This window comes from Dromiciops gliroides, chromosome 1, assembly GCF_019393635.1.
Source record: "Dromiciops gliroides isolate mDroGli1 chromosome 1, mDroGli1.pri, whole genome shotgun sequence".
Classification (NCBI taxonomy): Eukaryota; Metazoa; Chordata; class Mammalia; order Microbiotheria; family Microbiotheriidae; genus Dromiciops; species Dromiciops gliroides.
In genome coordinates, this window is record NC_057861.1 from 527480558 (window position 1) to 527495626 (window position 15069).

At 38.7% G+C, this 15069-nt stretch overlaps 1 protein-coding gene across 1 annotated transcript in view; it reads left to right on the forward strand.

Annotated features, from left to right (window-relative positions):
• Positions 1-15069, forward strand: part of RNF216 (ring finger protein 216) — a 201513-nt gene that overhangs the window by 79384 nt on the left and 107060 nt on the right. Inside the window, exons 7-9 of the mRNA XM_043964404.1 lie at positions 2479-2643; positions 10094-10208; positions 12967-13106. Of these exons, the coding sequence (XP_043820339.1) occupies positions 2479-2643; positions 10094-10208; positions 12967-13106 (420 nt within the window). The remainder of the gene's footprint in view (positions 1-2478; positions 2644-10093; positions 10209-12966; positions 13107-15069) is intronic.

Consider the following 15069-nt stretch of genomic DNA (forward strand, 5'->3'; position numbering starts at 1 on the left):
TTTTTTTTGGAACATGACCAAAGTAGAAATTTGTTTTATGTGTCTGCATATATTTGTAATTGTTTTAATTTTTCTTTCCTTATTGATTTAGTGGAGTTGGAGGAATAGAGAGGGAAATAATTTAGAACTAAAAATATAATTGAATTAGGAAAAAAACATTCATAGTTAGTCCCAGAGATGGAAAATAATGGCAGTATGAACTAGATAGTAATCTCTGGCATGATCTTGTTTTAAAATTGAGCAAGAGCACTGTAATCTCAGGAGGCCTCTATTTCGTTGTGTGTGTGTGTGTGTGTGTGTGTGTGTCAATGCTTTATTTGTTTGTTTATTTTGTATATTTAGAATTTTATTTTCCCCAAATTACATGTAAATACAAACTTTGACATCAATTTTTAAAAAAACTTTTTGTTCAACACTCTCTTCCTCCTTCCCCCACAAGCACTCAAGCAATTCCATATAAGCTATACATGAACAGTCTTGCAAAACATTTCCATGTTAGCCAGGTTGTGAAAGAAAACAGAAAAAAGACAAAATTTCATATAAAGGAACTAACAAAAATTTATGCTTCAATCTGTATTCAGACACCAACAGTTCTCTGTAGATGGACTGCATTTTTCATATGACCTTCAGAGTTGTCTTGGATCATTGCATTGCTGAAAATAACCAAGTCATTCACAGCAGATCATCTTACAGTATTGCTGTTATTTTGTATATGGTACATTTCATATTGATTGCATCAGCTCATGTAGGTCTTTCAGGGTTTTTCTAATAGCATCCTACTCATCATTTTTTTTAATAGTAAACTACATTTATATAGTACTTTAAAGAGAGATTTCCTTACAATAAACCCATGAGGTTGATTCTGCAACAGTAGTAGTTAACATTTATATAGTACCTTATACCTGACAAAGAACTTTCTTCATAGTAGCCCAGCAAAGTAAGTACCATACATTTTATCATCAGCAGCAATCATCATCAATCAATCTTCCTAATCATCAGTTAAACCTCATCTTCATCAATTTATTTCATTATCATCAATCAATCCTCATCTTCATTCAGTTATCATCAATCCATCAGTCTTCATCATCTTACATTACTCTTGTCTCTACTTTAAAATTTTTTTGTTACTTTTGTTAACTGTTTCCCTCCATCCTATTCCCTCCCCTATATTATTTACTCTATTTTCTATCTTCTTTCACCCTATGCTTCCTCAAAAGTGTTTTGCTTATGACTTCCCCCTCCCCCAATCTGCCCTCTCTTTCACCCATACCTCCTTATCCCCTTCCCCTCCTACCCTCCTGCAGGGTTAGATAGATTACTCTGCCCATTTGAGTGTATATGTTGTTTCTTCCTTGATTTCTGATGAAATTAAGGGGGAGAAATGGAACTTCAGTGAAAAAGAGGAATTTCAGGTATTCATGATGAAAAGACCTGAACTGAATAGAAAATTTGACTTTCAAATACAAGATCCTAGAGAAGCATAAAAAGGTAAACAGGAAAAAGAAATCAAGAGGGATGTTAAAAGGTTAAACTGTTTACAATTCTACATGAGAAAGTGATATGTCTAACTCATGAGAACTTTCTCAGTATTAGGGCAGATGATAGGAGTAAATTTAGACAGAGGCATAGGTTGGAATTGATTATGAAGGGATGATATCTGTAAAGTATTTTTTATCATTTTTTTGGGGGGGTGGAATACTCAGGGTCAGACAGTGGGTGAGTGTCTTGTCTGAGGCTGGATTTGGGCTTCGGTCCTCCTAGGTCCAGGGTGGGTACTTTGTCCACTGTGTTACCTAACTGCCCCATGATGACATCTTTAGGATGAAATTGAGGGATGAGAGGATTGCACTGGCAGAAGGGGAAGGGGAGAGGTCAAATGGGGTGAAATCCCACATGAAAGAAGTAGGAAAGAGCTTAGGGGGTACGGGGAGAGATGGGTGAGGAGCAGGACAGTGAATGAGTCTTAACACTCATCAAAATTGTCTCAAAGGCCTCTATTTCTTGATCTCTGTTCCAGTGAATAGATGAAATAGAAATCAAACATAAAGGAAAAGGAAGTTTGCCCCTGAGAAATGTAAAAACCAAACCCAAAGGGTAGAACTACTGCTTTGGATTCTGTTTTTCTTCTTCTTCTTCTTTTTTTTTTTAAGTGAGGCAATTGAGGTTAAGTGACTTGCCCAGGGTCACACAGCTAGTAAGTGTTAAGGGTCTGAGGCTGGATTTGAACTCAGGTACTCCTGATTTCAGAGCCGGTGCTCTATCCACTGCGCCACCTAGCTGCCCCTTGTTATTCTTCTTATCCCTTCTCTCTCTCTCATTCTTTCTCTCCCTCCTATCTAATCCCTCCTATCTAAGTATTCTCATGGGTTGGGAAATTAGACACAGTTGCTTTGAGACAACTTGAGGGTTCTGTATGTTTGTTTGTTGTGTTCTAAAGAAATCCCATTAAATTTTATTAATTTCCTGCTTCTCTTTCAGGTGTCTAAAGTGGACTATTTTGACTTTTCTAAACTTACTCCTCTTGACCAGCGTTGCTTTATGCAAGCTACCGATCTACTCATGGAAGATTTCAAAATGCTCAGCACTCAGGACATCAAGTGGGCACTGCATGAGCTCAAGGGACACTATGCAATCACCCGAAAGGTTCTGTACTTATATTCTTAGGTTTTGTTTTGTGGTTTGTTTGTTTTTTCATATCCAGCTCCTACTTCTTCCTAGGATCTAGATGAAGAGGGAAGATTAAAGAATTTAGTATGGTTTCCCTTCAAGAACAGAAGTGACAGTGTGACATTCCTGTCTTGTGAGATAGTGGTAGGGTTGGGGGTTGAGGGGGATTGTTCTACAAAGATCATAGGTTTTGAAGTGGAAGAGTTCTGAGAAGTCATCTAATCTAAAATCTTTCATTTTGCAATTAAAGAATCTGAGAACCAAAGAGCTTACCCAAGGTTACACAGGTAGGACTGGGTGGAGGAGAAATTTGATTTCTTTTTCCTTTCTCCAGAAGATCGAAAGAAGAGCAGAGATATGCTAGACATAAACATCATCTTCATGTCAGAATGCTAAAATACTAAGATTGATTTCTAAGGAAAGTGGTAAAGTATCTTTCTTCGAAGATCTTTAAGAAAAGTCTAGACAGATGCTCTGTGTGACACTAAGGAATAAAAGGGACTAAAATCTGATGTACCTATTTAAAAAATCGTTGAGTCTAGGGGGCTGCTAGGTGGCACAGTGGATAAAGCACTGGCCCTGGATTCAGGAGGACCTGAGTTCAAATCTTGCCTCAGACACTTGACACTTACTAGCCGTGTGACCCTGGGCAAGTCACTTTACCTTCATTGCCTTGCGCGCCCCCCCTCCCCCTTCCCCCCCAATAATTGAGTCTAACATGCAACAATGGTTCTCACAGTATAGAACAGCCGTGCAAGCCTGTGCGTGGTATATTCTGCACTTTTCACACACATACACCTCATGTTTCTCATAAATAGCTATGGCGTTGGTGTGTCTTTGGAGTATTAATCCTGGTAGAAGATGACACCACTCCTTGTTAACATTGCTGCTGGTATGTCTGATCTTTATCTAGTAAGGAGGCTGCAAGATACAGGATTCCTTTTGTTTCCTTGGAGCAGATTCAGACCCACATTTGGAGGAAGCAGTGTCCTGCACAGGAGAGGGTTGCAACAAGTTGGGGTGGGGACAGATATGTGGGTTCTGGTGGGGGTTGGATACATGGGCGGCTGGCAGAGCAGAGGTCTCCTTTCTTGGCTCTGGGGTTTATAGCCAAGCTCCCGTCCGGTGGTGGCTTCTCTTGGTGCTTTTATTTGGAGGGTTTTTTGTTTTGTTTTGTTTTAATGGTATAGAAGGGAAACCTCAGAGCCAAGGGGCAAGAGAAGAGAAAAAGAACATGTACTGTATAGTGAGTTAACTAGGTGGGTTTTTTTGCAAGGCAGGGTTCTTTCAGAATTCTTTACATAAAGTTGGATCTGTGTTATGTGAATTTATGTAATAGAAGAACTGTCTGTATGTGCAAGACCCCCGAGACAAAATATAACACAACTCCTGCCTTCAAGGAGTTGGCATTCTACCAGGGGAGTTACGATATTTACGTAGATAACTCAGTACTCTGATTTTGAGGTTCACATTGAGAGTTGGTGACACAAATTTGTGGTGGACGCAGGCATCATAATTATGATTTGTACCAGTAGTGTTCAAAAGTAGGCTCAGAGAGGGCAGATTGAGAAGGGGACTGGTACTCTATAAAGTTGGCATTTGACAAGGTATGCGTGCACATGGGATAAGAGGGTAAAGAATTTACTGCTTCAAAAGGGAAAGTGGACAAGACCAGGAGTCCAGAGTAACTGGAAATCATGGTGAGGGCAGCAACGATGAAGAATAGGTTTAGGATGACTGCATATGTATAACCTTGCCTTCTCAGTAAGGAGGGAGAGAATTTGAAACTCAATTTTATAAAAAATAATGTTAATTTTTTTATAGGTAATTCAGGGAAAAATATATCTGGAGGGAAACAAAATAGGTTTAGGAAAAGCAAGCTAGAGGAAGAAGATGGAGGAACAAGAGCTAAGATACTTTGCCAAAACATTATTTCAGGGGAATCCCTGTATTTTACAAAATAAGCTTTACATTGTAACATTTAAAACTACTTGGGGTGGGGAGGCAGCTAGGTGGCACAGTGGATAAAGTACTGACCCCGGATTCAGGAGGACCTGAGTTCAAATCCGGCCTCAGACACTCGACACTTACTAGATGGGTGACCCTGGGCAAGTCACTATCAAATGTGCTATATACAGATAATTCCATTGCCTTTAATCTTAGCTGTCTTGGTTAATCAGCCTACAAACATTTATTGAGCATCTATGTGTTAAGCACTGGGGATACAGATATAAAGAATAAAGCACTCTATTTCCTCTTTCCCTCAGATTTGTTCCAAAATGATGGCTTTCCTTCCTCATAGTTCTGTCTTCTCTGCTTTATAATTTAGTAAAGTTGAAGCTTACTCTTTGACCTTATAATCATGTTTTTAGTGGCAAACTGTGGTGTCATAATTCTCAGATTACTTCACCACAGGACAAAACAGGCTTGCAAAACAAGCAGGGCAGTAGAGGTGGGTAGAGGGGTGTGTGCAGGAAACCTTTACCAAAGTAGCATCTTTTGGAACAGCAGGAAAAGACTGAAAATTACCAGCAAACTAATATTTTATTTTTTAGACCTTTTCTTTTCATCTCAGTTCCCTGTGAGAAAACCCATTTTAAAATTTCTGGGACTTGGGGTTGGAGAAGTATCAAAGGTCTTTATTTACATTCTCAAGAGAATGGGCCATTCCCTAATGGAATGGGCCCCTGAGCCCTTTTATCCTCTAACAGGGCTGGCCCCTTCCTTCTTCCCCAGTTACAATCTGACTGGCTGCTGCTGACTGGAAATAACTTGGCTGTGTGTGAAGCAACAAAACCTTAGATTTAGAAGATCTGTCTAAAATTTTCTTTTGAAGTATATTTGAATATGAGTTGAGCTTCTTCAGCCTATTGTGAAATTAACAAGCTCAGAGTATAAAAAAGAGAGGAAGAACATGTGGAGTTCAGAAAGAAGAAGTCTGGCTACACTGGCACTGCAGCCGCCTCTACCTCCAACCAAAAGGGAGGAATCCCTGTTCTCCTCAAGCAGAAATTCCCTGTGGGACTGCAAGAAGAGCTGGTCCCCACACACAGCTCCAAGCTAATTGGCTGGTAGTATTGATTGACATGACTTACAGGCGGTTCTATTAATAGATGTCACTTCTGGTCGCTAGACACATGCTTTCTCCTCAGGGTGGCGCTGCCCTGGTTCTTACAATGTCTTTCTCAGCAGTGGGGTAGCACCCTGATTCTCAGCTCCAAAAACTAACCAATCAGAATGCAGTGTAACCAATGGGGGGAGGTGACACAGAGGCAGCCCTCTAAACTCCTCCCCCATGTGACCACCCTTGGGTCTCCCTCATCATGTGATTCTGTTTGCTGGGGAGGGGGAGGGGGGCAGTCCCTTTTTAGACTGGGAGGATCCCGGCCCCCATTTGTGGATATTAGCATTTTCAATTTTGGGCGGGAGCACATTTTCCCACAATCAAAGTACATTTGCTGTAACTCTCCTATTGATATATAGCTGTTTGAGTGGAGACTGTTTAGTGGCAGTGACTGTACAGTTAGGAAAGCCTGATAGTCTACTGCTGTGGCAATCAGTACTGAATAGAAGGTGCTCTGTAGTCTCATCTCAGCAGCTACCATTATGACCTTGGCTATCAGCAAGCATTTAATTTTTCATGGGTCTCAGTTTCCTCCTCTGTAAAATAAGGGTTGTTGATGACATACTCTGAGATCCCCTCCAGGTCAAATTCTATGATTCAGAAAAGTATCTTCAGTATTTCACTAATGGTTTGAAATATCAGTCATATAAGAGCAGAGTTGATAGGCTCGTTTGGGAAGAGGTGGTGGGTTTTTTGTGTGTTCCCTATTGCCCCAAACCAAAACTAATAACTTGTTAAATGAATCATTATCCTAAAATATATTCTGCAGATTCTTTTGCTTTGAGATGATCTAAAGCCATAATGTCCTTTTTAGCAGTTGATACTTGTAATAAAGCCTAATCCATTGCAACAGATGAACTCTCTTGAATGAATGATTTTAACTTTATAAAAGGACTTTTCTGTGATGAAATCACCTTATGTTACTTTGTTTGCTAAGTAATAGGAGTTTTTTCCATAGATCTCATTAAATTAAGCATTATTTACTTTTCAACTCTATTTCTTTCTCCCTGGCTCCATGATTTCCATAAGAAAATCCATAAAAGATGCAAGCATGTTTACAAGAAAACACACAGTTCAAGAATCTTGAATAGGCTTTACACATTACAAGTTCTTCTGTAGCAGAAATATGCTCTGTATTCCAGTTGTGTCCCATGTATTGCTAGTATTGTAGAAGTCGCTTAGTAAATGTTTATTCTGACACTGTTTGTGACATTACATACCTGTGGTCCCTTACTATTCAAATGAAAGAGGAAATGTGTCATTTCTTGTTCTTTTGTGGACCAAAGCATTCAGCTTCATTTAATTGTATATTTATTTCTATAATCATTATGTGTATTGTTTTTTTGGTTCATTTCTTGCATTAGCACATAAAAATCTTTCCACCTTTCTCTGAATTCTTCTTGTCACTTCTTACAGCACAATAATATTACATTCCATTCATATATCACAATTTTTTTCCGCTCTTCCCTCGTCAATAGGTACCCTTCCCTGTTTTCACTTATTTGCTGCTATGAAAAAAAATAGTTCTAATTATCTTGGCATAGGTGGGAACTTGCTTTTTGTCTTAGTGGCACCCTCTATTAATTTCATACTACTCAGGGGCTAAAGAGCTACATAACAATGACAATACGATAAGGTAGCAACCCAACAGGTCTTCTAGGCTTCTCTTGTTCACAAAATATTGTCTGAAACTTTTGTCATTGAGATACTCGGTTATATTGTTTTCAGTTTTCTGTAGCAGACTGAGGTCTCGGAAACTGCACTGTCACATTTGCCCTAAAAAGTCTTCCGCAAACATTTATTAAATGCCTACTGTGTGCCAGGTCCTGTGGTCAGCTCTGGGGATATAAAAAGAGGCAAAAGAGTCCCTGCCCTCAAGGAGCTTAGAGTTCAGTGGGGGAGAGAACAAGCAAACAAAAGCTAGATGTAGGAAATAATTAAAAGAGGGAAGGCATTAGAATTAATAATGGTTGGGAAAGGCTTACTGTAATGGATGGAATTTTAGTTGGGATGTGATGGGTGCCAGGGAAGCCAGTAGATGGAGATGAGGAGGGAAACACTTCCAGCATGGTGGACAGTTACAGAACATGCCTAGAGCCCGGATGGAGTCTCTCTTTGATCAGACAGCCAGTTAGTGGCCAGTGTCACTGAGTTGAAGAGTATGTGTCGGGGAGGAAGATGTAAGAAATATGGAGCTATAGGGGTTTTAGGGAGTGGGTTTGAATGCCAAACAGAATTTTGTATTTGATCCTGGAGATGATAGGGAATCCGTGGAGTATTTGGAGAGAGAGAGGGTGTGGCTGTGGGTGTGTGTCCTTCATTTTAGGAAAACCACTTTGGTGGCTGAGTGGAGGAAAGGATTCATGGCAGGTGGACTAGGCATGTGATGATGAGGGCTTGCACCAGGTTGGTTAGCAGTGTTAGGAGAGAAGGCGTGTGTTCAAGAGGTCTTGGCAACAGATTGGATAATGAGGGAGGTGTGGGGGTAGTGTGGTGAGAGACGGTGAGGAGTCAAAGATGACTCCTAGGCTGCAAGCCTGAGGAACTGGGAGGATGGAGTTGCCCTCTACAGTAATAGAAGAGTAGGGAGGGAGGGAATAGGGATGATTTAAAAAAAAAATTTTTTTTGTGGGGCAATGAGGGTTAAGTGACTTGCCCAGGGTCACACAGCTAGTAAGTGCCAAGTGTCTGAGGCCGGATTTGAACTCAGGTCCTTCTGACTCCAGGGCAGGTGCTCTATCCACTGTGCCACCTAGCTGCCCCTAGGGGATAGGAATGATTACGGAGAAAGATAATTAGTTCTATTTTGGACATGTTTAAGATGTTTACTGACCATATAGTTTGAGATGTCTAAAAGGGAATTGAAAATGTGAGATTGGAGATCTGTAGAAAAGTTAGGACAGGATAGATAGGTAGATGTGAGAGTCATTAGTATATAGATGGTAATTAAAGGCATGAGAGCTGATTACCAAGTGTATAGAGGGAGAAGAGAAGGAGGCCTAGGACGGACCAGGAGTTACTATATATAATCATTCAGCTTCTCAGACACTTCATTGTAAACACCTGAGTTTAACTACATAGCTTTGATGTATCTATATAGCTAAGCCAAGAGAAAAATTGAGTAATCGCATTTGACAGCTATACAATAGCAAGAAGGGAAATTCTCTTGAAACTCTGTCTTAACGTTCCCCTTAAATGATGGCATTGAAATCGTGAAAACGAGGAAATTGCTAATTAGAAACAGCTAAATTAAAATTGAAACTGAGACCTAACATTATCTCATGTCGACACAGGTATATCTTTAATAGATTCACAGGGATGTCTTGGTATAACTATCGCAGCAAGACCTAAGGTTTGGGGTGGGGTGGGTACCCTCAGTTCACAGTTAAGACTTTCTAATAGTTACATGAAAGAAATCTGCTTCAATCAAAATAGGTCATGAAATGTCAATGGGTGGTAGAGGGGGGCGTCTGTTCTCAGTATTGTATATAAACAATTTCCTGACTAGTGAGTAGCAATTTGGCTAAATTATTAATGATAATCAGTTTTACCTTTGTAATTGACAGTTTTTCCCCCAGTATTTTAAAAGGGAAGCAAAAACAAGTACTATGTAATTAAAGCCTAGTTAGCTTTTTGGATATAAGTCTTTTAGTTAAGTGGCAGCATTATGTAGTAAAAAGGCAAGAGCTCTGGACTAGGATTGCACATGCTAACCCAACCTGTAATCTAGGAGTTAAGAAGAGAAACAGGGGTGGAAGTAAAGGTATATGAATTATATCTTCTCCTTTTAAAATGCTTCATTTTTGTTTTCGAATCTGTTACAGAGAAACTAGATGTCAGTCTTCTCTTGCTCTCCTAACAATTTGAGGATTTAATTATTGGCAATTTTGTTACAGTAATATTCCATTCTAAATTACAATTTATACCCCATTGAGTTCCTTATAATGGGACTTTACTCTCATTTCTTGAGTAGTAGAGGGTGAATTGTTGAATTATTTTAATCAAAATCTTTACTATTTCTCTTCCCTCTCCCCGCTCAGATAGGTAACATTTCATTTTGTTTAGTCCTCTGCTTTGTTAGTATTTTAGAATGGTTGGGAAGATGACAGATGAAACTATAATGTTTATTTTGTTGCTATTTAGTAACCCTAGTAAGAAATTTGGTCAAAATGAGGGTTCTGGATTATGTGCATTTAAATATTTCCATATTTATCCTGACCTTTCCCCACCCTCCCAGCCCAATTGCTACGAATAATTGAAAGTTGCTTAAGTTTAGTAACCTTTTCCATTTTTTAATTTTAGGCCTTTTCTGATGCCATTAAAAAATGGCAGGAGCTATTACCAGAAGCCAGTGGAAAGAGAAAAAAGAGGAAAGAAATGAATCAGTATTCTTACATAGATTTCAAATTTGAGCAAGGTAAATGGAAAACTGTGTGTGAGTGTTCCTACCTTGTATGAAACCATTCAGCAGAACTTATCCACTTACCCACAGCAGTCAAGTAAATGTAGCTATTTTGTGGGGTGCTTTAGCAAATGTCCCTGAATAAGAGCCCTGGCTTTTGTTCATAAACTAGTTTCAAGGACAGATATTGAGAGAGGATAGCTATTTTGAGGGCACATCAAAGTTTAAGGAAATAGATTTCAAATATTTCCCTTTTTTTATGCCTGGAGCGGTGTAGTGACAAGAAAATTAACTCTTTGGTCCAGAAAAAAAACAACTGGCTTCCAATGTTTGCCGTGAGCTCATAGAATACCAGGCTAAAAATTTAGTTGGACAAGCCATCATTACTAGGGAGTCGCTTGCAAACCCAGCTTTTGTAATTTTTTAGTTTATAAATCCTGCTGTACGGACAAAATACTTGCCTTTTAGATAGTTCTTTGATTGTTTTCATTCTTGTGGATGAAATACTATAGAAATTCTTTGCTGAATGAAAGGTCTCAAATTCATGTCATCTGCAAGATGTAAAATTGATGGAATTTACACAAAACTTCACTTGAGTTGCATGTTTCATGGGTGGGGGTATAGGGGACTTATCACCTTTTCCTCAAACCACTGCTATATTTGGACACATTTTCTCTCATGAGGCCTTTGCCCTTTTATTGTTGATCTCTTGGCTGTCCAGCCTTAAAGGATTTCAAGTATACCTAAACTAATAATTCCTTTAAATAAATTCAAAATTAAGAACTCTTTATAAGGGCATAGAATCCTAGAGTTGGAAGAGACCTTAGAAATCACTCTTCTCTCAGTTCAAGAAACCGCCGTGTGTCATTCCCCCCCCCCCCATGATACCTCTTACTGGTAGATCCAGCCTCTGTTTGATTCTTCTCTGGCAGTTCATGCCATGATTGTACAGTTTGAATTTCTAGAGAAGTCTTAAAAATCTGCTTCCTATTTCACTTGTCTTACCAAATTTTGCCATCTGGAGCAACACAGAGTAAATCTAAGCCTTCTTTCACATTCCTTCAGTACTTCAAAAGATACCCATTGGCTTAGGCACTCCCTCCCCAATGCAGAGCAAAAATAATCATGTCACAGTAGGCTGCATGTGTTGTCTCAGCAAAAATTTTAAATCATTGCTTAGCAGCCTACCTTCTGATGATAAACTTCTCCAAACTTAGTTGGACTGGTCCTTAGATGACAGATGTCTAGTCTGTCCTTTTTTGATTTGGTAGCACCTACCAGAGTTTGTGCTCTGTTAATGTCACTGTTGAGAGCCCCTGGTCTACCCTCTTACTATTATAATGCATTGGAATGAGGCTTTTGTAGAAGTTTTATAGGACAGTCCTTAAAATATTTGAAGACTTTGGTCATGTTCCTATCTTTCACCTCCACTCCTCAAAGAGTAAATAAATAATCAGCTTGTGCTGAAGTGACCACTTGTTAGGTCATGGTAGAAATAAATCCTTGTTTATGGTAGATGAAATCCTTGTTTAGCGTGGACTAGACTAAATGATCTCTAAGATCTCTTCCAAATTACAATGTGTATTCCAGATCTTTCTGCACCTGTGTGCATAATGGAAACAGAGACAATCAATGAATTTGTGTTTTCCACATACAAATTTGTCAAGCCTGGTCTTCTCTATTCAATACCTTTTTCTTTTAACTTAAATAAAACAACTTAAACTTACATTTTTGCTAAATTTCATCTTCTTACTCATTTTTTCCCAGTCACTTAAATTTAAGGAAAGAAAATAATCATCCTCTTGTTTTTTGGATGTGTGTATTGTGCAGTGACTTGTGGGTTTTTCTCATGAAACATTTAATTGGAATTTAGATCTTAGTACCATATTTCAGCCCATGTGTTATCCCCATTGGGAATGATGCTAACACTGTAGTATTAATTCACATATAGAAGTAGGAAGCAGAATTATATAACACAAAATAAAAATCATATAAATCAATACGGGTGGACCAATTTAAAAATGGAATTTTTTTTCTTTGGTCATTTCACCAGTTAACTGTTTGCTGTTTCGAAAGTTCTAGATAGTTTCTGAAGGGAAAAGAAAAACGGGCAGAAACAGATAAATTGTTTTTGAAAAATTATTTCAACTACTTTTGTTTTCCTGTTTTTTGTGTATGCCTTTCATACATCCTGTTTTTCTGAGCCAGAACTTTTTTGTCACTGATTTCTAGCATAGCTTTGAAAATTTATATACCAAGTCCCTTTGTCTGCCCTAGAGCTGAAGATTTTTCTGTGAGGACAAACTTCTATTTAGCAGAGGAAAACGTGTTCATTTTTAAAAAACGTATTAATCATGTATCATAATGCCCCAGACCACCCTGTAGACCCTGTGGGAGGTACAAAGATTAGCAGAGCTCCCTTACGATTCTAATAATTTAGTAGAGGATAAATGTATACAATTATAATGCAAAGCAATCTGTGATTAACACTATAAGAAAATTTCAAATAAAATGCTCTATGATAAATTACATTTAGTTTTGTTTGGAGATTTAATGGAGGTGATGATATTTGAGAATAGATGCAATAGTACAAAGTGGGGTTTGGGAACAACATGTGCTCTAGTTTGGCTGTGTAAGCAGAAGAGGTGGGGCATCTGAATGGAAGCTTAAAGAGTGAGTGGGTCAGACTGTGGAGGGAACTGAACACCAAGACCCAAATTCCAGGCACTTTTAAAATCTTTTGCTGAAGTTTTCATTGTCTTATATTCTTTAGGTGACGTAAAAATAGAAAAGCGGATGTTCTTTCTGGAAAACAAACGTCGACACTGGAGGTCTTATGAGAGGCGTTCACTCCTTCCACCTGTGAGAAAAGAGCAAGAATTCTATGAGAAGAAAGTCAAGGAGATGGCAGAGGTAAGGGTGGGGGGGAGGGACTGTGTATTTCATAAGAACTTGTTCAATGCTCAGGCTTTGGGAAGGGTTATATGTGCCTTACCACACATGCTCTGTAGTATGTGCTAATGAAATAAAAGTGTTCTGAACTTGAAAGGAGGGAGGGAGCAGAAAACTGATTTGTAAACAAGACTTTTTATCTGACAGCTTCTGTAATAAACAAGTCTCTTCCCTTCGTTGCTTCAGTTTCTTAATAAAGCAAAGGAGTTGAAATAGGTAGTCTCTGATATTCCTTATGGTTTTGTGATTTTGAATTTTCCTCCTACTAGGGAAGTAATTTTGGAAAAGTCAAGAATAGGGAAACTAGCAGAATGATGAGATTATCACTTGCTAACATTTTGGATTATGGAGAAGATTATTTGTCAGGGAGGGATGTATCCTCATCTCCTCCCCCCCCCCCCCCTTTTTTTTTTTGGCTGGGCAATGGGGGTAAAGTGACTTGCCCAGGGTCACACAGCTAGTAAGTGTCAAGTGTCTGAGGCAGGATTTGAACTCAGGTACTCCTGAATCCAGGGCCGGTGCTTTATCCACTGTGCCACCTAGCTGCCCCCGCCCCTTTTTTATTTTTTATATCTTCAGTTTTTGTCCTTATGTTCACTTAGCCTTAAGTTCAAAGAAGAATGTTCTTTTTTTGTGGACACAGAGAAATTGACATTCACATAGACTGCTATGGTAATAAGAAAGTTGGCTTTTGTCTAAGATTTCTATTTTCAGCACACAGGTGAGAAGATTGTACAGAATTATTTATAACTTTCTTTTTTTCCTTTTTCACTGGTAAGCACTGATTATGAATTCTTAGCACATGTGAATGAGAATGAGCATTATTTACTATGAGTTGTGTGACACTTCTCAAATTATATATATAGTCCCTTTCCTCAGAAAGCCAATTCTGGCTGCAAGGCTTCAGTTTGTAGTCAGTCTGTGGTGGTTTAAGATACAGAACACTGGATTAAAAGTTAGAAGTCTTGAGGATTTGTCCCAGTTTTATTACTAACAACCATTATAACCTCAGACAATTGACTTCACATCTATGGATATAGTCTTGTCATTGGTAGAGTGAGAAGATTGGACTCAATGATCTCTTATGTTCTTTTCAACTTTAAATTTCAATATTTTTATGATTTAGTCCTCTTAGCAAGATGCCATTTGATGTTGGCCTTAAAGATCTATTTTTTGGTTGTTATTTTGTACTTTAAGAGCTCTCATCTAAATAACAGTATACTTAATTCAACTGATTATTCCACCTCCTGCTCCACCTTAATGAGAAAGTGGGAGCCGGCTTGCCTCTTCTTTACATCAAATCATTCTCTATACCATTACATTTCCTTTCCTCCTCTAATCATGAGTCGGGGCAGCTAGGTTGCACAGTGGATAGAACACTGGTTCTGAAGTTGGGAGGACGGGAATTCAAATGTGGCTTCAGACACTCATTAGCTGTGTGACCCTGGGCAAGTCACTTAACCCCAATTGCCTTAAACATCTGGGGCCATCTCCAGTTGTCCTGATATCTTGTCACTGGAGGAGAGAGTGAGGTTGGTGACTTTGCATAGCTCTCCCTCACTTAAATCCAACTCACTGCAGTCATGACATCACTTTCTGATGTCATGGTTCTCTTCTAGAACAAAGGACAAACAACAACAACAATAATCATGAATCAGCTGAATTTATTAAATGTCTACTAAGTTCCAGGCTTTCTGTTAGGCTCTGAGAATACAAATAAGAGAAATGAAACAATCTCTTTTTTTTTTCTTTCTGTAACAAACATTTATTTTATTTTTTTCAGTTACATGTAAAGGTAGTTTTCATTAATATTCATAAGTTTAGAGTTCCAAATTTTTCTCCCTCCCTCCCTTTCCTCCCCTTCCACAAGACAGCAACCAATCTGATATAGGTTATATATGTACAATCCACAAGTACTCTTTTT